Source organism: Camelus ferus, chromosome 7, assembly GCF_009834535.1.
Source record: "Camelus ferus isolate YT-003-E chromosome 7, BCGSAC_Cfer_1.0, whole genome shotgun sequence".
NCBI lineage: Eukaryota > Metazoa > Chordata > Mammalia > Artiodactyla > Camelidae > Camelus > Camelus ferus.
The window spans coordinates 29,095,947-29,119,486 of record NC_045702.1 but is presented as its reverse complement, the minus strand read 5'-3'; the positions used below and the strand labels follow the sequence as shown (position 1 = coordinate 29,119,486).

The window sequence follows — 23,540 nt, the reverse complement described above, 5'->3', positions numbered from 1 at the left end:
AGATTTTGGGAGGACCTTGGTTCTAAAATGTTAAGTTTAAAATACCTATTTGACAGCCAAGTAGAGATGTTGGTTGGATTTAGAAATCTAGTTTCAAGAAAGTAGGGGCGGGCAGTGTAAATCCAGGGGGCTAGATGAGATCTCAAGGGAGAGAGTTGATAAGAAGAGAAAGGGGCTAAGGTGTGAGCATAAGGGCATTCCAACTTTTAGAAGCTGGGGATGAATTTTTGTTCTAGTTATATTTATAATTTCATGTTAAATTTTTCTGGTCTTCTACTTCTTAGGTTCACTAATATGAGATTTGATAAAATCAACATTTTTCCTTCCTCTGCTCTCTCCTTTTCTTCTACTCATTGTTAGTCAGTAGTCTCATCTTTCTTAAATGTTTTATATCTGTTAAACATGCTTATGCTTCTATTACTTGATTTGCCACATTTAATTGATATCCTTTGGCTTCCAGCTTTTCTTGATAACACAATCAGCAAATTTCCTCTATTCCTCATTTCCTCTGTTTTGTTTGTTTTTTACTCATAACTTTTCTTATTATCAGGGCCTATAACACGTTTAAATTCTGTTCTTCAGCTCTAATTCCCATGTTATTTTAAATTTGCATTCACAGTTACATGAAGTCTTTGTTCACTGATAGTTCCTTTGGTGAAGCTTCTTCACATCATCTCCTGGATGATTTCATACTAATTTCTTCAAGAAAGCTCATGGGGACAGTATTACCTGACTATACCTCTTTTTGACTAATCTCCTTTAGAGGATGAGGATAATATTGAATCCACCTTGTTGGGTTATTGTAAGGATTAAGTAAATGAGTACAGTTAAATCACATAGAACAGCACCCCACAGAGAGTGAGCACTCAATAAATGTTAGCTATCAGTAATCTTTCCCCGACCTCTTCCAAACCCATCCCAACAACCTGAAGTAGGCGCTCCCTCTCTCATAGCACTCATCACACGCTGTTGTAATTGGCTCTTTTATTCCCCTTTGTACCTTTGGTGCAGAGCAGCATACCCAGAACAGGAAGTGCTTAATAAATTTTGGATTGAATAAATTCATAGAGAATTTTTTAAAATTAGAATCGATACCTCTGCTTAGGAGGGCAGTTAGAGGCATGTGCATTCTGAGGGTGATTTGATCAAATGATTTAACTTAATAACAATGGTTTCATTTCCAGACATCACTTCTAATGATGATTATGGGAGAACTGGAGCCTTCAGAGGGTAAAATTAAGCACAGTGGAAGAATCTCATTCTGCTCTCAGTTTTCCTGGATCATGCCTGGCACCATTAAAGAAAACATCATCTTTGGTGTCTCCTATGATGAGTATAGATATCGGAGTGTCATCAAAGCATGCCAACTAGAAGAGGTAAGTTTATGTGACAGATTTCTAATTGTGCATATGAAACCTTCAAACTACCTAAATTATTTGTTTAACTTCTTATTCAGTCAGTCAATCTGCATATATTAATCACATTTCCACTATGGGTAAACTACTGTGAGTAAATTAATTAATAAAATTTACGACCTCTGCTCTAAGAAGCTTGCAAAAACATAAAGAAAGTACAGTTATTTTTTAAATGATGGTCTAGTTACCAGAAGAACTCTGTGAAATGGTAAGAATTTTGTTCTCTCATTAGTGACACAATTTCCTCACTGGGCACTTACATGGCATGTATTTTTTTAAAAGATACTTCAGAATTACATACGAGGATTTTAATTATTTTAATAACACCATAGCCTGATGAAACCTGCCAGTAGAGAATAAGAGATTAAGTTGTGATTCTGTCTCATCCTTTGGCCTTGAATATATAACCATATAACCTTTGAAATTCTCTGAAATTCTCTGAAATTTGACTGTCATTCTCTGAAACAGAGGCAAAATTAAGACGATGCTATTGAATTACTTCATAACAATATTGGAGAATGAGCTAATTGTCTGGAAATACAAAAAGTATTCCAAGTAAAGCCAGAATATGGCTCTTGTACTATTTAATACATAAATTGTATGATGAAGGGTTCAATAATTATTGATGTAAATGGTAGAGCATATATCATTTTGAGGTGTATCAATAGGGAAAATACCACATTATGAGGTTTATAGACAGGATTGCCTAAATGGTGATCTTGATTCAAATCACTATCCCTGATGGCATTTGACACTAGTGGATTCCTTTAAGTCATGTTTTATGAAAAAAAAAATTGCAGTGGGGATAAAATGAAACAAAATTCAGTGCATGAAAAATAGTAAAAAAGCTAATTGTGAATTAGATAGAAGCTGCAGTTCTTACAAAAGAGAGCTACATGCTTGAACAAATGTCTCTTTATGTATATACTGACTCATTCAACAGCAGTTTTCAAAAGCTCAATTTTCTTATTTTTCATACACCCTGAAAGCATAATAAAAATAAAAGCTATCCAGAAAATTGTTGGATTTACCTTGAAGAAAATATTCTTCATTCCTCAAAAGCTCTTCTTCCAAGAGTAGTATTTCACAACCCAGAGATTGGAACACTCATTAAATCTGTTATTAAAAAAAATCTGCATGCTTCCAGAGAACACAGGTATTTGTCTAGGAGGCGACTGGGAGGTAGGAGTGGTAGTGCCCTGCAAGATAAATCATAGGCTCTATTTATTTATTAGTGAAAAGGTGTTGGAAGGTTTCTGGTAGGCTTTATTTTTTTGCTTTGAATGTACCTTTTCCCAAAGAAATGATTTTATAAATGGTGGCTTGATTCCCCCAAATAAACCTATAAAAGTATATTTAGCCCAAATATAGCATAGCTATGTTAGTAGTAGTAAATTCAGAGGTTTAGGTATCTCATTCATAGAATGAGCATTTACTGCCTTCTGAATACTGTGCGAGGTCCTGAGAATGCCAAGTTGAATACGATGTGGTCCATTTTCTAAAGAGTGCATAGCATAGTGACCTGTGCTTTTTCTTTTCTTTGTTTTTTTTTTTTTTGTTTGTTTGTTTGTTTTGTTTTTGACCTGTGTTTTAGTGAATGCTAGTATGGTATGTGAATTGTATCCTAAAAAATCTGTTACAATAATGAAGAAAAGAAGATAAGAGAAAAAACATATTCTTTTTTTTTCTGATTCCATGGCCAGCCTTAAAATTATTTTTAAAGTGTATAATTCATTATTTTTAGTATATTCTTAGGGTGGTACAACCATCGACTCCTCAAAGGAAACTCTGTTAGCAATCAGTTTATGTTCCCTCATACCTAAGCCTCCACCCAGCCCCAAGCAACATTTTATTACTAAAATATTCCTATTCTAGATATTTTACATAAATGGAATCATACATATACAGTGTTCTGTGCCTAAATAAACTTAAAACTAGAAGAAGGTAAAGAGTTTTCATTTTGAAAACACTGAGACTTGCTGTATTTTATGAAACTATAAATAGAACAAGATCCATATATTTTGGAGGTTTATGGGCCAGTAGGAAAAAATATATCAGTAAAAAATGTAATGGTTGCTCTAATAGAAAAAAAGAAGCATTTCTATAAGAGTAAAAGGAGGATGCACAGGAATTGATCTGAGTCTGTCTAACATAAGGACAACCTGCAGGAGAGACACAAAGCTAATGTCCTTTGATGGAATGACTCTCAGTGGAATGCAGATGGTGACAAGAGTGAAACTTATGGCCTCAGAGGAATTTTTTGATTAGGAGCATTAGAACTGCCGATAACGTAGAGAGAAGATGAGGTTGATGTGAAGAAGTGGAAGATTAATGAGTCATGGTCACTGGATTATTGAGAAAATTAAGTGAGATAAATAGAAGGTGCCTAGCACAGCATCTGGTGCAAATTGGCCATTCAGTAAACATTAGCTTGTCTCTACTTCCTTTTGAAGTGGAGAATACTGCCAGAGAAAGTGACATGAGATCAATGTGTCTGAGAGTCAGTTCTTGTTAGTGAGTGAGTGCTGTGGAAACAAGATGGAGGTTGGTGTTATTGAGGAGAACCATAAAGCCAAAGAATTATGAAAAATCACCAGTATGAATTTTGATGTTGACTAAAGTAGTTACAAGAGAAAGTATAAAAGAGGTTATATGTAGAAATGGTAGTTGATCTGTGTGACCCAGTCAACACAAGTTGGAATATTCTGTGGAAGAAAACAGATGGCATAAGATCCTCAAGGTTTGGAGTGTAGGCACGTTGGTTCCATGCTCCGAAATGCCAGTGGGGTTAGGAGTTGATTCTGGTTTCTGTGTCCCTTTCAGACCCTACAACATTACTTGTGTAATTACCTTAGGCCAGACACTGTTTACTGTGCTGGAGGCAGAGTGGTTACAAAATGAAATTTTTTTTTTCATTTTTAAAATTGAAGTTTAGTCAGTTACAATGTGTCCATTTCTAATGTACAGCATAATGTCCCAGTCATGCGTATATATAGGTGTATTCTTTTTCATATTCTTTTTCATTAAAGGTTATTACAAGATATTGAATATAACTCTCTATGCTATATGGAAGAAATTTGTTTTTTTTTAATCTATTTTTATATAGAGTAGTTGTCATTTGCAAATCTCAAACTCCCAAATTTATCCCTTCCCACCCCCTTTCCCCTGGTAGCCATAAGATTGCTTACTATGTCTGTGAGTCTGTTTCTGTTTTGTAGATGAATTCATTAGTGTCCTCTTTTTTCTCTCTCTCTTTTTTTTAATTAAAACTATGTTATCTCTTCCCTCAAAGAACTTATAGGCTGGTTGGGGAAAACATACACAAAGAGACCATTTCAATATAATATAGCACATGCTGGGATAGAAATACTCTTAGGGCACTACAGGAGCCCAGTTGAGGGCTTTTAGCCTGCCTGGACAGTTCAGGGAGATTGTCTCTAAAAAAGAACACCTTGAAGAATGAGTGAAAATGGAAAGCTATTTTGGACAGAGGAAACTGTATGAACAGCATAACCAGATATGAAACCATCTGGTTAGTGTAGGAAACCACAAGCATCTTGTTAAAACAAGAGTGTAGGGGGAATAGTGAAGCTGGAAGACCATGTTGTGGGAACCTTGTATGCCAGTCTCAGGAATTTGGTCTTAGAGAGTTTTAATCAGGAGGGTGATGTAATCAGTCTTGCAATTTAGATATATCACTTGGGCTGTGATATGAGAAGCAGAATTAAGATGGACAGGATTCGAAGCTTTGTGGGATTTCAGAAAGAACATAGGTTTTGAAATCTGATGGGCTGGATTACTGAAGAAAATAACTTAACCTTGCTGTATACTGAGTTTTATCCTCTATAGTATAAGGATATTACCTATTTTATAGGGTTTTGTGGATTCTTCTGGCACATAGAAAGTACATAATAAGTAAAACAGCAATTATTAGCAGCAGCAGTAGTACTATATGCTATTCTAACTAGGAGAGAGACTAATAGGAAGATATTTCAGTAATCCAGATAACGGGCAGTGATGGACAGGAAGAGACAAGAGTTAGGCAAAGGAATCATGAGAAGATGAGGAATCTTATATTTGTGTACTTTAGGAAAAAGCATCAGGAAAAATGAGCCTGTAGGAAGGAGTGAATATTGTTTTCCTTAAGGAATTAGAAGAGAAGGGAAATTGGTTTAGGATTAAGGGTTCCTTGCACAACAGTAATTGGAAAGAGGGACAGGTAGAAATGCTATGGGTTGGAAGGAAGGATGTGGAGCTCAGTTACACAGAACTGAGAGCAGAGGGATCACAGGTCTCACTAACAAAGTACCAGTGGAGGACACCACTGGATGGGCTATAATAAATAATTATTAATCATGAGGACCTCCACTTTCTTTTTTTTAATGTACAATTCACTCTTCTTCCTCTTGGCCTTAAAGTGTCAAATAAAACACATAATTTTTCATTTTTAACCATTCCTGAGTCAGTCCCTGCTTCTTCCTGGCCTGCAACTGATTTAGCCTTCCCAGTCATCTTATGATAAGCAAAAAAATTCAACATCTCCTAAATTCCTGTTCTTTAAACTGGCAAATGTAGTGAGTACAATGAGTGTATTAGTATATTCATTTCTCTTCTCTTTGCTGAATGTTTCCTATGTGTTGTTATCTATCCAACTACATGGTAAATTCCTTGAGAACAGCAATTCTAAAAATTCTATTTTGGTATACTCCATCAAGCCCATTGACAGGGAGAAGGATGAATTCTTATTGGATGACTGTTTCAGAAATATTTTCAGGGCATGTCAGTTGTAAGAATTTTGCTCAGAAAATGTTCTCTGAGCCTCACAATTTCAGAGTTTGAGGAGACAATGACATGGCAGTAGGTTATTGCTGGGAGTGGGAGTAACAAAAATAATTAAAAGTGCTAGACTATCTTGATGGTCAAAATCAAAAATGTCTCCCATTTTCAATGACTTCAGAGTTTCCAATTTTTGTGTAAGTCCAGTGAGAACATTCCAGAATGAAGATTTTATTTTTTTAAGCATAGAGGAGATTTGCGCATAGGAGCACAAAATACCTACCAAATCCTTTGATGGTTAACAGCTGGTGTCAGCCAAAGACTCCCTCAGTGTGTTCTCTCTATGGCCCCTGTTACCAAATACAAACATTCCCCGATTTAGTATGTTTTCACTTGACTGCCAGAGCTGATGTGTTTCTTCATGTACCACATCTAGACTTGGAACTGGAGATGAGGCGGAGTATTTTCTTCCTCATTTTTGTGTTTTTGTTCAGCTCTAATATCTACTAAGCACTTGCGTATGTAATGATGCTTGGTGTCCTAGGAGTTGGCAGGTAGTTGTAAATGTGCTCAGATAGGAAAAGGCCGGCGCAACATAGTTCACATAGTTTTCCGATTTCAGTTTGTGGTTGAAAACTATTCACTCAGTGGGATTGCTTGAAGACCTTATCACAGGGAAGGGCATGGAGACAGTGCTATGTTGATAGAATAAATTGTAACATGCGGACAGGAGTGAACGAGTCCTGTGCAGGTTCTTCACCTGCAGGGCTCCCCTCTCAGGATCTTCTCCATGTCTTGCTTATATGTCCTACTTGGGATCTAGATTATAGTAGAATGGATTTCTAGACAAATTAATAGTTATTTTTAAAGTGCTATTTTGTATCCCTGTTCCCATAACTTATCCTCACATTTTTTTTCTTTCTATGTACCTAAACTACCCTTAGAATCCTTCTAAATATTTATAACTTTTGTAACCAGCACTAAAAACTTTGCTAGCTGTAAAAGAGGAATCAATAAAATTGGGCCCACATTAACTTACTTATCCCTTAAGGAGATTATAATCATATTTCATTATTGAAAGAGTGACAGACTTCACTGTCCTCTTACCTTTAAAAACATTTCCAGAATAGCGCTGCTTTGCAATTCTCCAATCCTTTATCCTACCACACAGCCCCACAGCTGACAGCAACAGATCCTCGACAGACCAGTGTTTGGGTAGAAAGTGATGGACTGTCTTTATTTAGTGATTCACTTGCTTGTAAAAGTACCTGGTTGGGAGCAGTAATTAGCTTTTATAATAGTTTGTGGTGGGAGGTAGCGTGAGGGATGTGAGAAGAGGTTAGGTGTTTAAGATATGTAACTGGTTTCCACAAAGTTGTTACAATCCTTTTGTAACTGCAAAATGGTCCTCATTAAGTAGATATTTGTCATGACAACCATTACATATGCATTGTAATAAAAATATTTACTATGTAAGTTAAAGAAGTAAAATCTGTTTGTGTTTTCTGTTCTACCACTGTTTGACAGTTTTCCTATTTAAGTCACAAGAAGGGAAAAAAAAATGGGAGGGAAGTTGGCAAGAAATTACTAAGAGAAAAAAAAAAAGCTTGGGAGGGAAATTGGCAAGAAATATGAAAAACTTGGGTGGGAAGTAAGCAAAAAAATGAGTTAACAACTGTTCTGGAAAATAAATTCCATCATGCAGATACCACAAAAGTAATTAAATTTGAATTTGACCCCTTAATTTTCACATCTGACCAAAACTAACCTGCACTGATCAGAGGCTTAACCTTTGGTTGGTCAGTCTACCATTGTCGGAGCTTTCAAGAATGTTCAGTCGGGGCATCTGTAAATAAAAAGACACCTTACAAATTAACATTTGCCTTCAATAATAGCCAAGATATAATAGACATCCAAAACAGATATTTACAGCACACTGAACAATGTTCCCTAAACCAGAATAAGCCACACTAAGCGACTGTACCTTGAACTACCTGTCATTTTCTCCTGATAGGTAATTAAGTTTGAAAGCACTGCCATTTATTTATTGTAATATAAAGCAAGTACATTTATTTTATAAAAGTTTTGAACCAGAACCAAACAGGAACACCACAACACTTCCTGCACTAAACAGTAATTTCATTTCATTTGAGCCCTGGAACTTAAAAATAAAGATTAGCTATTATTATTGGGAGGGCACCAGTCCCCATTGCTGTTTTGCACACATTGGTCCATTGAATTCTTACTTTCTAGTTATCTAGTGACAGCTTTACCTGGAGTTTGCAATCAAAATGAAAATGTGCTGAATTCTAAAAATGTGAACTAGGTTTTAGGAATTAAGATTACAATTCTGAAACTAATTATTAACTTAAACAAATGAGAGTTCTTAACATCTCTGAAACCAAAATAATTCTAAGACTGCCCCTCTCCATAAGATGTAGGCAAGTCAACAGAACAGTAGTATAAAAATTTAATTATAATGATCTGGGACCAAGCTATCTCATGAATAGATAATAAACTGAAGATATTTAAGCCAGGATTTCATATTTTTAAAAAATCACTGTTTTCCAAAGATCAAAGCTTTGCTGTATCATTATATATGGGCCTGATGTTTTAGCCCTCTTGAAGAACTGGGACTCTGGACCCTGAACAATGGAGTTTTCCATTTTGTGGTGATGGCTAATTAAATAAGATCAAGAGAGGATTTTATACTTATCTTTTAATAGAATCTTAGACCTTTAATGGAACCTTAGAACTTGGTAATGTTCATAAAGACCTTTCCAGGAAGGGAAACTTGGTTTTTCTAAAAATTCTAAATAAAAGTATTCTCTAGATAAAAATAGCCCTTGAAGTGGCAAATGTATTACCATTAAAATATTTCAGGACCAAGTTGATAATGCTTAATTTTTATTTAGAAGACTTAGTAACCCTTGATTCAAATTTCATAAATTAAAAAACTAATTTCAATAAATATTTGCTGAGTTTCTACTATGGACATAGAATATGTTTGGCAGTCTGAATGCTGCCTGCAAGTATAATGAGGGTCCTGTCTGCAATGTTTTTGACTTACAGATTTTTTTTGAGAAATATATGTATATGTATACACATAGACACATATACACATGAATATATATTCATTCATGTAGTAAATATTTGTGAATGCAAACATTGAACTAACAGCTGCATCAAACTCTGGGAATTATTGATGAATAAGGCACAATCCCTGTCCTCAAAGGGCTTTCATTGTAGTGGAGATAAACAAGAAAAACCAATGCAGTCTGGTAAGTTCTATGTTGGTTTCTTTAGGGTCCTTATATGAGTATAGGGAAGCAGCCCTTAATCTGGTCTTCGAAAGTCAGGAGAGGTTTCTTTGGAGGAAGTGACATCTAAGGTGAGAGATGATGGATGAGTAGGAGTCATCTGAATGAAGAACGGGGAGATCATTCCAGAAAGAGAACGGAACGTACAAGGCCTGGCACCAACAGAGAACACTGTACATTCGAGGAGCTGTAGTCAGTTCCGTGTGGCTGGAGTGTAGAATAAAATGGGCCTGGAGTCAAGAGAGAGCACTGCGCTTTGGGAGAGCTCGATGTAGTGCAGCAAGGCTGCGGACCAGAAAGGAAGGGGTATATGGTGAGAGCTGAACCAGGAGAAAAGTCGGGTCCTGGTTTCTGTCTTCTCACTTGCCAGCAATTATAACAAATAGCCAAAAGAGGCAGAAAGACAGTGCTCCCCTTCACTTTCATGTTTCATATACCTGGAGAAATCCCATGCTTGTACAGAAGTCCAGCTGCAGGGTTGGGAACAGGGGATGCTTAGTGGGAGCAGGGCAAAGTCCCCTGGAAGGAGAGCAGCTGGGTCCACAGTATCCTCTACAGTTGCTTTTTCTTCACTGGGGGATGTGCTATAATAAAAATATTTTAGGAAGATTCATCCAGTGTAATATGCAAACTAGAAGGGGATCATGGAGATGGGGTTAGACATTTATGAAATATTCACATTTTAAGTCTAAGAAGGGAAAAGTTTACGAGAATTGTTGAAGATCACGTCTTATAGTTCATGGGACCAGCAAGAGAATCCAAATCTTCTTACTTCTTATCTTTTTTGCTGTCCCCTGTTAGAAACTTGTTGCCCACTAGAAACTCTAGCATAGATTCTAATGACGTAGCCATTGAACATTGCAGACTTTGAAGTTAAAACTTCAGGCTGGTTAAGCTCACTATAACTGTACCAGTATTATTAAACCATCAAGATTATAAATCTGCCATTTGTAAAAGGGAAGATTTTGATAATGAAGACTTGTGAACTAGTGGTATCGAAAATTCCATGACAGTTTTGAAATGTATTTGCTGGATATTTATTTTTTATTTTTTATTTTATATAAATGATATGTCAAGCTACCGTACTCCAAAATTCCATACTCTGGTATCTTGGGAAAACCACCTATACTAACACACTTGAAATTCAAATACGTCAGGAAATTTCTTCCCATATCTTCTCCCAAATTATCTTCTTTTTTTCCTTGCCTTGGGGCAGAATCTCTTCTTCATGCCTCATGACCTCAGATTTACAATATGGAAGTCCAAGTATGTGGGCAGTCAACTCAGGGAAGGAAGGCTGCTCAGGGCAAGTTGAACAGCTGGTGTTCAAAAATCAGCTCTTGAGAGAATAAGGATCTTCATAGGATTACCTCCCAGTGATGAGGGTGTATTGAAGCCCATCTCCTGAGGAACTGAATTGCAAAGCGGACCTAGTTACTAAGGACCTGGGAAATCTGTTAGGAACTTCAGAGCAGGATCAACTGCAAGATAACACAGTAACGTGCTAATGAAGTTCTGAGAAAGGAGTGCTTTTCGTGGATTGGACTTGTCCCAGCATCTTGGGTGGGTAGACCCAGAAGAGATAGTTAAGGAATTAGTAGCTTCTTAAATGCCAGTTCTTAGACCAACTGAATCAAAGTCATCCAGAGAGCTTTTAAAAACTAAATTTTTAAGGATCATTTCTAAGAATCTGAAATCTGGAGTCCAGAAATCTGTAGTTAAATGAGTCTAACGTAGAGCTTGAACAAGATAAATAAGATTCTTTATTTGTCTCAAGTATCCTTTCTAATTTACTTCCTTAGGAACACATACCCCAAAATACCTTAAAGTACTGCATTTGGTAGATTTTCCTTTAAAAATGCTTAAGTTATTAGTTTTAAGATACAAATAAAGACCTAAACACATACTGGAATAAACACTAAAAAGGCAGAGATAGTAATAGAATTACATATATACTCAACAAGTTCATACATAAAATCATACATATGTATATATCTCTGAATATTAAACAACAAGCTTAATATTGGTGACAAAAGACTGTAACATCTATCATAATAGTGCTTTTTGTACTTTTGTTGGGTCCAATAACAAATGTATGGGAATTTGAGTTTTCTGCCATGAATTAAACAGCACCAAAGCCCAGTGAAAGAAGAACTTTCATTTTTCAAAGTTGATAAAAAGTTCTCACTTCTTATCTTTCTAGCAAGGATTAATCTATCTATTAATATTTCTATGTACAGCTATTTGTAATCAAGTTTGACTTAGGTCAATAAACTATCTTTCCTAGTCAACAGAACTCCCACTTTTGAATCCATTCATGTGTATTTCCTGCTGTAGAGGTTAACCTCCTTCTGTTGATACAGATGCTACAGAGCTACACAGCCTGCTCAAGAAGATACATCCACGTTTACAACAGCCATGTGCAAAAATGGTTCATTTATTCTTTCCCTTTTTACAGTATTCTCTCGGCTTTCTCATGTTCTCTTCTTCCCTCTCTTCTCTCTCCCTTTTGTCTATTCCCCTAACACTTCTTTTCTCCTCCCTCCTCTTTGCCTGGTTTCCTTGTGCATAGAGCCCAGTACCAGTGCTTGGTAATTATTAAACATTAATAACAATGGCAATAAGTCTCTAATGATTCACTGTGAAAGACATACTTTATTGAATGACATTACTTCTAAAGTCCATGTTCCCTAAACCCAAGGGGCTCACCGTCCTGTCTTCCCTTTCCACAAGCAGCTGTATTGTCAAGGTTTTTCTGAAGAGTGTGATAAGGCAGCCATAAAATGAGCCTTATGGTATTTTCCTATCTATAAAGTCACAGAAGCACAAATGTACTCAGCTAATATTGTGTAATTACACAGGATCATTAAATGTAACACGCCACCCTTTCTTTAGAGTTCTCTCTCTCAATATAATAACACCTTATACCATTCCTCTGGTATATGTTCAAGTCAGAGTTATTGAGCTTTACAATAGCAATGCCTCTGTAACAGCTTCTGGTTTGTTTACCTCAGTTGAATAATATCAGGGTGATGAAACTTAGGTGCATGTTTAAAAAGTAAAATGGTACACACTTATGTGGAAAGTGTGTACATGACTGTAGGTATACTATGTACTTCTTAATAATAAAATAAGTTAATCTTTATTGCCCATTTATTACAGTATTACTTTGACCCACTCTAGTAGTCTTTATCTAAGTATTTTCAAGTGTTTTACAATCTGAACAGATTTAATGTATTGTGTGCCCAGAAACCTGTGAAGTTGACATTTGCCTTTCTGACCAGCCTGTTGCAAAGGGAGTTAACCAAAAGAATGGGTTATCTATTCAAGCAGGCATAAGAATCACAGGTTAAAATGTGGAGTCCCGGGCTCTGAGTAAGAATAGGTGCAGCATTTTTGTAATCAAGCTCCCCAGGTGATTCTGAAAGAATTGGTCCAGTGATTGCACTTTAAGAACCAATGGTCCAGGTCACTGATTTTATCTATAGATAAACTGTGCTGTGAAAATTATTGAAAACTGAAATGGCAGTGTAGGGTGGTTACAAAGAAAGGTTTTTTCAGGGTCTCCTTCAACAAGAAAATTAATTGATCATAATTTTAAAAAGTTTTTATTTGATTTGAAACTTAAAAATGATTTTTAATTTTTAAAAAAATTAAAATAAAAATCTTAATAATTAATTTTCATATAAAAAATCAAATCATGTCCAGTATCTTAATTCCAATAAATGATTTCCTCCCACAGTTTTTATGGGTAATTCCAAGGGAACTCAAGAGAAGTTGCAGAGCAAGTAATGAGGAATAGAATTTGTCTCTGTGCAAAGCTTCTCTAAGCAGCACGTGCTTTTATGCTGCTTTTTAAACTCATGATAGCACCGAGGCTCAAAACCAACACCCTTAAGATAAATATAGCACCAGATTTGAGTGCCCTTAGTAATCAGCAAAGATAAGTGTTTAACACTGTATACAAAACAAAGCGCTTTATGTTAAATCAAATAGAAGAAGCTAAATGCTAATAAAGAACTCTACAAATGAACAATAAACAAGGTAATCAGAAAAAGTACTCACTTTAACAACGGGATATTGGTGTTATTAATGTATTTGATCTTAACATAATGGGCTTATTCGCAATTCCCTTCAATTTACTCCCACTGTTTTATTTCATTTCAATCTCAGCAACTTTTTATTAATTGTGAGATACTTGTTTTATTATTCACATTGACACATTTCTCTTCATGAATGGTTTCAGTTCAGAAAAGGAGGCCAAATACATTTGCTCAGAACATCATATCTTTTTCAGTCACAGGGATTTTGTGTGTGTGTGTGTGTGTGTGTGTGTGTGAGTGTGCTTTTTAAAGGTAAATTTGGATCACTAGCATCTATTCTAGACAGGGAACACTAATATGACAACATTCCTGTTTTCTTAACTGCATTGTTAGAGCCCTGCACGAATTTTAAGTAGAACATTTCACCAAATCCTTCTCACCATCATTCTTCCATAAACTCCAAGCCTTAGGCAATCATATTATGAATGTGGTATGGACTTCTCCAATCCATTTAAATGAATTTACACCATACATATTTATTTCATTCTTTTTAACTTCTGTGTGGTGCTTATGTGTAACATTTTATATAACTCATGCTGTTATTGATGAACAGATTTAGATTATTCTAAGATTTTACTCAGTACTGCAATGAAAATCTTTGAATATTTCTCTTTGCACATATGTGGAAACTTCTCTGGTGTAAATATCTGACAGATGAATTGCAGGGTCATAGGATATATATGTACATTTCCCATTTCACTAGATACTGCTAAATTGCACTTCAAAGTAGCTGTACCACTAGCCATTTATGAGAGTTCCCATTTCCTCCATCTTTCAAAACTCTTGCTATTGACAAAGAGTTTAGTTTTTGCCATTTTAAGTTGTAAAAATCATGTCTTTATTGTTCTATTTTGCAGTTCCCTATTTTCTTGTTTGACTTCATATTCTTTGTTAATTTTGGAGAGTAAGCTATTGTGGTAGCTGTGAGATGTGCCTTATAGACCTCTGTTGTAGGGAGTGTATGTGAATGAGGGCCCATTGCTATGCATTGAGATCCCTTACTCTCTGAGTTTGTCTTGAGACTACTACTCCCACAGGCTACTTGCGTCTCATGAATGATTGAGGATGGCAGGGATACTAAAGAAGATTTGTGTTTGGAAGACATGGGACTTACTAGCTAATTGATTTTTGGCTCAGAGACTCCCAGATGGCTTTATCAAACCTTGCTTAGACTGCGCAGTGGCCTAATGTCCTTCCATCCAACCTTCTGTCCTCTCCTTCACTCATGAGTCAGAACTGCATTGATGTCTGACAGCTCTCCCAGCCTTCCCTGCTTCTAATCCTATTTTCTTTCCTGCAAATATTTACCCTAATAAAATAATTTCGTGTTTGATACTATCTTGGTATCTGTGACTTGGAGGGACTGAACTAAAACAGTTAAGTACATTGCATTACTGTCCTCTAGAGATGGATAGTAAGGCAATGCATATTTTGTTCTAGAATCTTTTGTTGTAGAGAGTCTTTTAATGTACATGTAATAAATTATATTCATATTTTCTATGTCTTAAGACATCTTTTCTAACACAAATCGTAAGTGTATTCTTGTATATTCTCAGTATTTTTAAAGTTTCATTTTTTCATATTTAGGACTGCAGACCATTGGAATTAATTTTTGTTTTTTGTATGAGCTAGGGGCCTAATTTTATTTTCCAAATGGAGATCCATCTGTCACAAGGTATGTTTTTGAGTGGTTCCTCCTTTCCCTACAAATTGGCATTCCAATACTATTATGGTAGTTCCCAATCTATGTGTGGGTTTGTTTGTGGAATATTTAGTCTATTCCATTCATCTGTCTTTTCACTCTCACATCAGAATCTACTTTTAAATTGACAGTAGCTTTACTATTTAACTTTATTATTTAGGGTTGGTGAGTGTGCTCCAGTGAGGTATCCCAGTGTCTCAAGATGGCCAGAGAGACAAGTGAGGGGCAGATGTGGTAAGATTGGATGAGGAAGATGCAGGGGTCCTCCCAGGCATGAGGCCACATCTCAGCTCAAAATCCATTTCTTTCATTAAGTTAATCTTCGATATCCGTAAAAGACTATAAGCTCTCAAAGGCAGGGGATTGATCTTAACCACCTCTGTGTTGCCTAAAGTACTTTACTCACTCTTTGGAACATACGCCTCTAATAATTGAAACCTGTCCTGGCTCCCAAAGCATAGAGCAAATTATTACCCTGCCCTTGCCCTTAAGAAGCTCAGTCTTTGAGGGTAAAGATCTGTAAACAGACAATTAATAAGAAAAGGGATGAAAACTCTTATAACACAGAGGAACAGAAAAGGCATGACTGGTTGTCAGAGAAGTCATGAAAGACTTTATGGGGGATATTAAATTCCTTTAAGATCACTAAAAAATTTGTCAGATAAAGAAGCCGAGGAAAGCCATTATAAATAGAGGGAACAGCAGGTGCTTGTGGTGAAAGATACAGCAAATTTGGAGAACAGCAAAACTTTAGTGTGGCTAGGGGTCAAGATGTATTTGGAAGAGTGCTGGGAGGTGAGGCTGAAGAAGTGACCTGGGAAAAGTTTGTATGTCATTTTTGAAGTTTGGATTTTATTCTGGGGTTCATGAAGATCCAGTTGTTTTATTTTTATTTTTTTGCTTTATGATGTTTCGTTTTAGGCAGGAGTGGGAATGGTCAGTTTGAATGAACTTGAATTGTTCAAAGTAATGTGGATCACAGAATCTACTGTTTTGGAAGTTATTCTTTTGTCAAGCTATCCTCTATCAACTGAGAAAAAAATTTGACTTTCTTGTATTTTAGGGTCATGGGATATGATAAGCATTCTCAATGAATCAGCTCTCATTATGTTATGTTAGCAGGATTGAAGAGGAAAAGTGGAAAGTAAGACAACTTGATTCTTAAGAACTTCATATCTTCCACATGTTTTTTTTTTTTTTTGATAAAAGAAGTAGTAACCTAGTTTATAAAGGAAATAATCATACCCTTTTTCCTTGTGCAGAATTTTCTTTCTTAGCACTGTAATAGTGGATGATAGAGATCAAAATGTGTAAACAGATGCATATATTATCCATAACATACACATACATGTATGTAATATATACATATACACACGTGTACATATTTACATGCACATGTATACAGATGTATACAAATACATATATTTACATGTGTACATATGTATGTATATTTAACTGTATGTGTATCTATACCCAAATTACTTAATGAGTATTTTTGATAGCAGTTGTTATAACCTCTGATTAGATATAGTATATTTATAAAAGAATATATTTTACACACAATTAAAATATTGAGGAAAGCATTTCTAGAGGATAAAGTCTTATCTAATACTTAATACATCTTCAATTTTCTAAAACAAAAATAAAAACAAGAAAAAAACCTCCCATTTCCTATCGGTTTAGATCTTTTTCATGTAATTTTGAAGATCTCTCCTCTTAAGCTAAATTTAACCAAAACCTCAAGATTTTAAGTTCAGCTAATGAAGAGCTGTAAAAATCCACTAAAAATTTTAATAAATACATATAAGTCCTTCTAATATCATTCTTCTTCCACTCAAATTTTTCTTTTTTTTTTTTTTAATAGTTGCTTAACTTCTTAAAAAGTCATAATTCACAGAGTTTCTAATGAGGCTATCTGACTGAACATGTTAGTTATGTTTGGTAAAAGACACATTTGTTTAGATATGATTAAGCTAGTTAAATTGAAAACACATACTTTGAAAGGTAAAATCATCTTCCTGACTATAAATTATTTTAAATCTAGAATACTTTGAAAGAATGAACATTTCATATTAAAATCTATAGCACATTGCTGTAATCAGGGGGAAATTTATAGTTTTAAATGCCTTTATTGTTAAGAAGCAAGGCTAGACATGCACAAAATTCATGTTTTTCTTCAGAGTGAAAAAAATAAACCAAATAATAAAAAGTTAATTGAAGGAGTAAGTAATGATAAAAACTTAATTTAATGAAGTAGGAAACCAACAGATAAATGAAAGAAATCAACTCTTCAAAGCCAGTTCTTTGAAAAGGCCAATAAAAATATTAAATCCATACTGATCTACAGTAAGGAAAAGACATAAAATATTAGGAATGACAAAGAAGCTTAAGCACAAATATGCACAAGATTAAAATTATTATTTAAAAATTTACTGTACTTGTATTGAAACAAAAATTTTAAACCTGCAAAAATTTAAAAACCTAGAGGAACTAGAAGACTTACTAGCAAAATACAAATGATAAAAATTGAGAATCATAAAAAACTTGAATAGACAGATTACCATTGTAAAGGTGATTCAATATCTATTACTTAAAAAGGCACTCTCACTAGATAATTTCATAGCTGAATTGTATCTTACCTTTAATAACATAACTTCCTATATTATTTAAACTATATCAAACCAAAGAAAAAGATGAAAAGCTCTTCATTTTCTAAAGCAAGAATTTAAAAAAATTTCATAAAAAAGAAAACTGCAATTAATCATCCTTATGAATATAGATATTTAAATAAAAGGATACCAAATAAAACATTAATAAATAGAATTCACTGTGGTATAAAAATAATAAAATATAAATAGGCAAGATTCATTAATAAGAATACAAGTGTGCTTTAATATAAGAAAAGTACAAACATAATATGTAGTATTGACAAGGAGGGAAACCATCTAACAGGGTCAGTAGATGCTGAAAGGATCTTACATAAAATTCAACAGTCATTTCTAATAAAAATTCAAAGTAAAAATAATAGAAAACTTATAAAAAAAGCTTTATAACTTTTTAAACCAAACTTCCCAAAGTAAGCATTATTTTAAATAGTGAAAGTTTAATGCCATTTGTCTTAAAATAAGAACAATATTACATGTTCATGAAGAGACTGTTCACTAAAAAAACCAAACCAAAACAAAACAAAAGATTCTAGCAACAAACAAACAGAAAGCAAAACTCTACCAAAGTTAGTAAAAGAACACATATACATAGTGAAACTAGAAATAGGAAAAATGTTTTAAAAATACACAGCAGAGGAAGTTGTTAATATCTATGCCCTACAAAGAAAAATGAATTGATTTTTAAAAAGACCAAATCTGGTAGAAATAGGCATTTCACAAAAAAGAAAACCACATTGCCAATAAATATTTAAAATTTCACCATTATTAAGGAAAATGAAAATGAAAATGATAAATTAGTAAAAATTAAAGTGTGATGAAACCTTCTGTTGATGGTGACATGACAAAAAGTGTACTCTTGAATCTTGCTGGTGGAAATGTAACTTTTGAAAGTTATTTTGTAAAGGATTCTGGGAGCAGTGTCATTTAAAAAGAGGGAAGACACATACCTTTGACCGAACTATCCCTTTAATGAGACTATATCTTTTAGAAATAAAATTATGTTATGTGCAATAATGTTATCAGTAGACTTTTTTTTTTTAAATAGCAAATGCCAGGGAAGATCACATAGGATCTGTTAGAGCTATTTATTTTGAAATACAAAATCTTACATTCTGATCCAGTCTATTCTAGACTGCAAATAAATGTGGACATATGAATTCAAGCACAGAATTTCCTGAAAGCAGCTTGTATCAATCTACTTTCTTATTATAGAATTCTGATGTTGATTCATCAAGAAGACTACTGTGGTGTTGACTGCTAAAATATTTATTTGTCTAACTAGGCGTTCTTCATTCAGTAGTATCTTAGTCAATTAGAAAGTGTGGGGACTTAAAAATAGTCTTCTTGTTTGTTTGTACTGATGAAACACATTCTAGTGGAAATTTCAAATCAAGTACTACATACTCATCCTAAAGGCAAGAAAAGTTTTCTTAAAAAAAAAAAGGTAAAGAACTGGCATCCCCCCATTCTTTTTCAATGAAGAGATAATAAGATGAATAAAAGTATTGTAGCACAATTTAGCATGGCTAAAATGTTAAATAAAATTAACAGTCATTTCCAGAGTGGTGGCATTTGGAAGGTACTGTTACTGCATGCAGGTTCATGTGGCTGATGCACCATGAGGTGAAACAAACTGAAACATCAGAGTATGGAGCAGAGAAAGGTTTATTGCAGGGCCGAGCAAGGAGGATGGGGTGGCTTATGCCCAACAAAACCCGAAGGGTTTCAGCAAAGCATAATTAAAGGCCAGGTGAGGGAAGGTGATCGCAGGGTACATGGTCAGCTCATGCACAATCTCTGATTGGTTGATGTTGAGATGACAGGGCAGTCAACACTATCAAACCCTAGGCGCCAGAAAGTCTTGCAGCCATGTGCTCTCGATCATTAAGTAAATTTCTTCCTTTTGGTGGTGATCTTTAGCATCTAAAAAACTCAGGAAATATACATGAGATACTATTATCTGGGTACTTCAGAGAGGAGCTTTAGGATATGGGGGAGGGGTCTGACCCTGGAAGGCCCCACAGGGTCCTGCTCAGTTACAATATCTAGATCTTGTCTGAGAATATGGTGTTACTCTTAAGAACCTTCCCTTCTAGTTTCAAAGCACAGGACCAGATACTTAGCAACCTCAACAAAAGAGCATCTGGTAAGGACATGCACATTTGGGACTTGAATGCAGAGCTTCCAATTCTAAGTCCTATTTTTTAACCCATACATTATCCCTTGTCCATTTCTTATAATCATATGGTGATAAAGGCTATATTTTCAGGCCTTAATAAGAATCTGTTTTTCCTTTAATAGGAGAATGGGGCATAGTATCACATCAGGTAAGCATTCTACTCAAGGCCAAATAGACATGAGTGATGTATACAGACCGTTGGTAAAAATCTCATTGTATTTACCAATGTTTGATTGTATGCTATGAACCAATCTCTTTATATTACAGTACTTCAAATTTTCACAACTGTGAAAGGAATGTTCTGTTATCCCCATTGTACATATGGAGAACTGAAAGCCAGAAGAGACTTACCCGAAGCTGCTTACCCAGTGGGTAGTGGAAACAGGGCTAGAAAATAGGCCATTGTGCTCTCTGGCCAATGTTGCTATTAATGTTTTCTGTCTTGTTTACATTTTGTTTTAGAATTTAAAAAACATTCCACCTTGATTGTCACATTTGATTTCATCGTTTTACATTTACTGAATTGCTTTGTACATGCCATATCCTTAATTCTCTTACTTAGCACCCTTTATGAAAGACAGGCTGTAATTCCACCCAGGTTATGGTTTGGGGAATTAAATTACAGAGCTGTTAGGTAACTGAGATTTCATAATAAGCCTGTAGACCAGGGTTCAAATCCTGGGCCCCATGCCATCCAGTTCAGTCTTCCACCTTTGTTACTTATTGAACAATCACCACAAGCATAATTTACATGACATCTCAGCAGCTTTCTAAATAGGCACCGTGAACATAATTTAGATTTCAGCTCACCAGTGATTCAAAAGCAAGGATGCTTAGATGCAATTCTTCGTGGCATTTTCCAAGGGTGCACTCATCCTGGAAATTCTCCCAAGTGTGAAGAAAGGCTTCACACTGAGAAATTCCATTCTCTCTAAGCCAGGCCAAAGAAGATGACCTGTCACTCACCAGGCATCATCTCAGGCAGGCCTGAGACACCCCAGGGATGCAGGCATGGGATACTGACTGAGAGTGCTCAACAGAGCAAGCCCTGGGGCAGAGTACATTATCATAGGAACTCAACATTAATACTGTTCTGAAAATAAAAAGGAAACAGGGTAGTTTGTGGTTATAATTGAAATAGATTATCTTGGTACCAAGGAACCATCTAAGCAATTCCTTCCTTGAATCCCTCATTTTCTTAATGCATTTTCTCCTTTCCCTGGAGCAGCTGCGGGCCAGGATTTGAGGAGTGATACTCAAATGAAGTGCAGTTTCTGGTCTTTTTTGGGAGGAATTTGATGGTATTGCATTCAGTCTGAATTTATAAAGCCGGAGCTCACTTGAGGATCTTCTGCTTTCTTTCTCTAATACTGTGTTTCAGCCTAGTGGAAAGAAAGAAGTGAATATTTTATTTTCCTTCTCCCTCCTATTTCCTTGGCTTGTTTAAAGTATAAATATTACAGACTCCTAGGAGAGAAATTTGGCTGAAACAGCCTCTTATTTATTTTGTCTTAAGAAAAGAAAATTAATGTAATGAAATTGCATTTGCATTCTTTGGACATTTAAATTCACTAGGGATATTTACTGAAGTGTCAACAATAGTTCTATTTCTCCGATTGTTTCCACCTTTCCCTTAACTTTTCTCGTCTCTGAAATGCTGCCAATATCTTCTTGCTTTTTCCTTCAGATACCTACTTCTTTTGACAATTATTCCTTTCCTCATTTTCTTTCTTTCTCTATGCTGTACACCTTAAATTTTTTTTTTTATTGAAGTGTACATCTTTCTTCATTTCCTTTAGTGACATGCACCTCTTTCTTTATAGCTTTATGTTTGTTTTCCCTGCCTTCCTCCATTCTCTCCTCTTTTCTTCCTTCATTTCACAAATCTCTGTTAAATTCTTGCACTGGCCTAGGATTCTGCACCCTCTAAATCTATAATTCCCTAAGTGTAATTGTGTTATAGCATCAAGGTAACTACTGATATTTCTAAATTTTAGAAAAATTAGAAATTTTAACTGATTTGACTAATACCATATTGAATTCGAATTTAAAAAAAAAGAAAGAGAGAAAAACTCCAATAATTCTAGCAACCTCTGGCTTTTTAATATTGTGTTAGAAAATGTGCCTCCTTTGTAAAAGCCTGCACTCTGTTCATGTAAGATAAATTATTCTCTTCTTTCTTCTAAAAGATTTGGTTTTTTGAAAGGGAATGGGATATGGGGACGGAAAATATGGTGCAGGGGAAAAGAAATACTTATGTGAGACGTTTGGCTAATTGCTCTGACTCGAGTCCAGATTTGTGCTGCATAGAACAGCTCAGTAAAAGCTTAAAGACTGAGTGGCTCCTGGCTGTGCTCCTTTAGCAAGACTGAAGATTTAAGGTGCTGGGTGTGGAGTTTAGCTGTAATCCTTGTTATTTGGATGGAATCCTAGGTGTGTGGCCTGGTCCATGAGTTGAACAAAAATATTTAGTCCAGTAGAAAGAAATGAAGTACTTGGTTTCACATGTCTCATAACCACGGAATGTCCTCCTCATCACAGTGCTATGTGGTCTCAGTGACCTCCCTTGTTATATTTCTCCAGCACCCAAGTGGCCAGCTCCACCGAGTTCTGTCGTATCTCCTCCAACATGTCAGCATTTTTTTAAATCACATTTTTGATCATTTTTGGTCCCCTTAGGCCAGGAGTATTGACAGCAACCATTCCTTGGGGACAGTAGCTGGCATGGTTCCAGGCTACAGGAGCTGCCAACTAATTCTTAATATAAATGATCACTTACTAATTTACCAGCCTTGTGAGTTTGGAGTTTTGTGTATGAAGTTCTGTTTAACTTTAATCTGGGAGAGAACAGAAACAAATGAGCAGAGAGAGTAACCATTTTGACAATTCAAATATAGATGATGTTGGTGGCAGATCAGGTGAGCTGGTGGAGTGCTTCTGGATTGTGAAAGAAAAAGGAAGAATAGTATGAAGAGTATTGTTAATAAAGGGAGAGAGAAGGTGGTAACGAAAGAAAAGAGGAGACGAATGGGAAAGAGAAACGAAAAGGCAGAGAACTTTTTCTGGACTAAGGAGGGAGTACTATCTATCTAACACTTCTCATTCTCCAAGTCTCAGGCCAAACCTCATCTATTCCAGAAAGCCTTCTAGCATTTTCTATCTACTATACAATACTTCTCTTATCTGTGCACTTAATTTGCCAATAAATTGTGTATTATTTTACTATCTTAAAATGGTTAATCAATTCTTTGGGGGTGTTTTTAGCTTTCTCCAGGATTATGGCTTATCTTCCAAGTTAGACTTACAGTGATTGCAGTTCGAGGATTACCTCTTATAAATTCTAATCTTCTTTTACAATGTCTAGCATAATGGTTGCCAC

The 23,540-nt window shown here is 35.3% G+C and overlaps 1 protein-coding gene across 5 annotated transcripts in view; it reads left to right on the top strand.

Moving 5' to 3' along the window:
* Positions 1–23,540, top strand: part of CFTR (CF transmembrane conductance regulator) — a 168,450-nt gene that overhangs the window by 64,459 nt on the left and 80,451 nt on the right. For all 5 annotated transcript variants that reach the window (XM_032483621.1, XM_032483623.1, XM_032483624.1 and 2 more), the window contains one exon: positions 1,185–1,376. In XM_032483621.1, the coding sequence (XP_032339512.1) occupies positions 1,185–1,376 (192 nt within the window). The remainder of the gene's footprint in view (positions 1–1,184; positions 1,377–23,540) is intronic.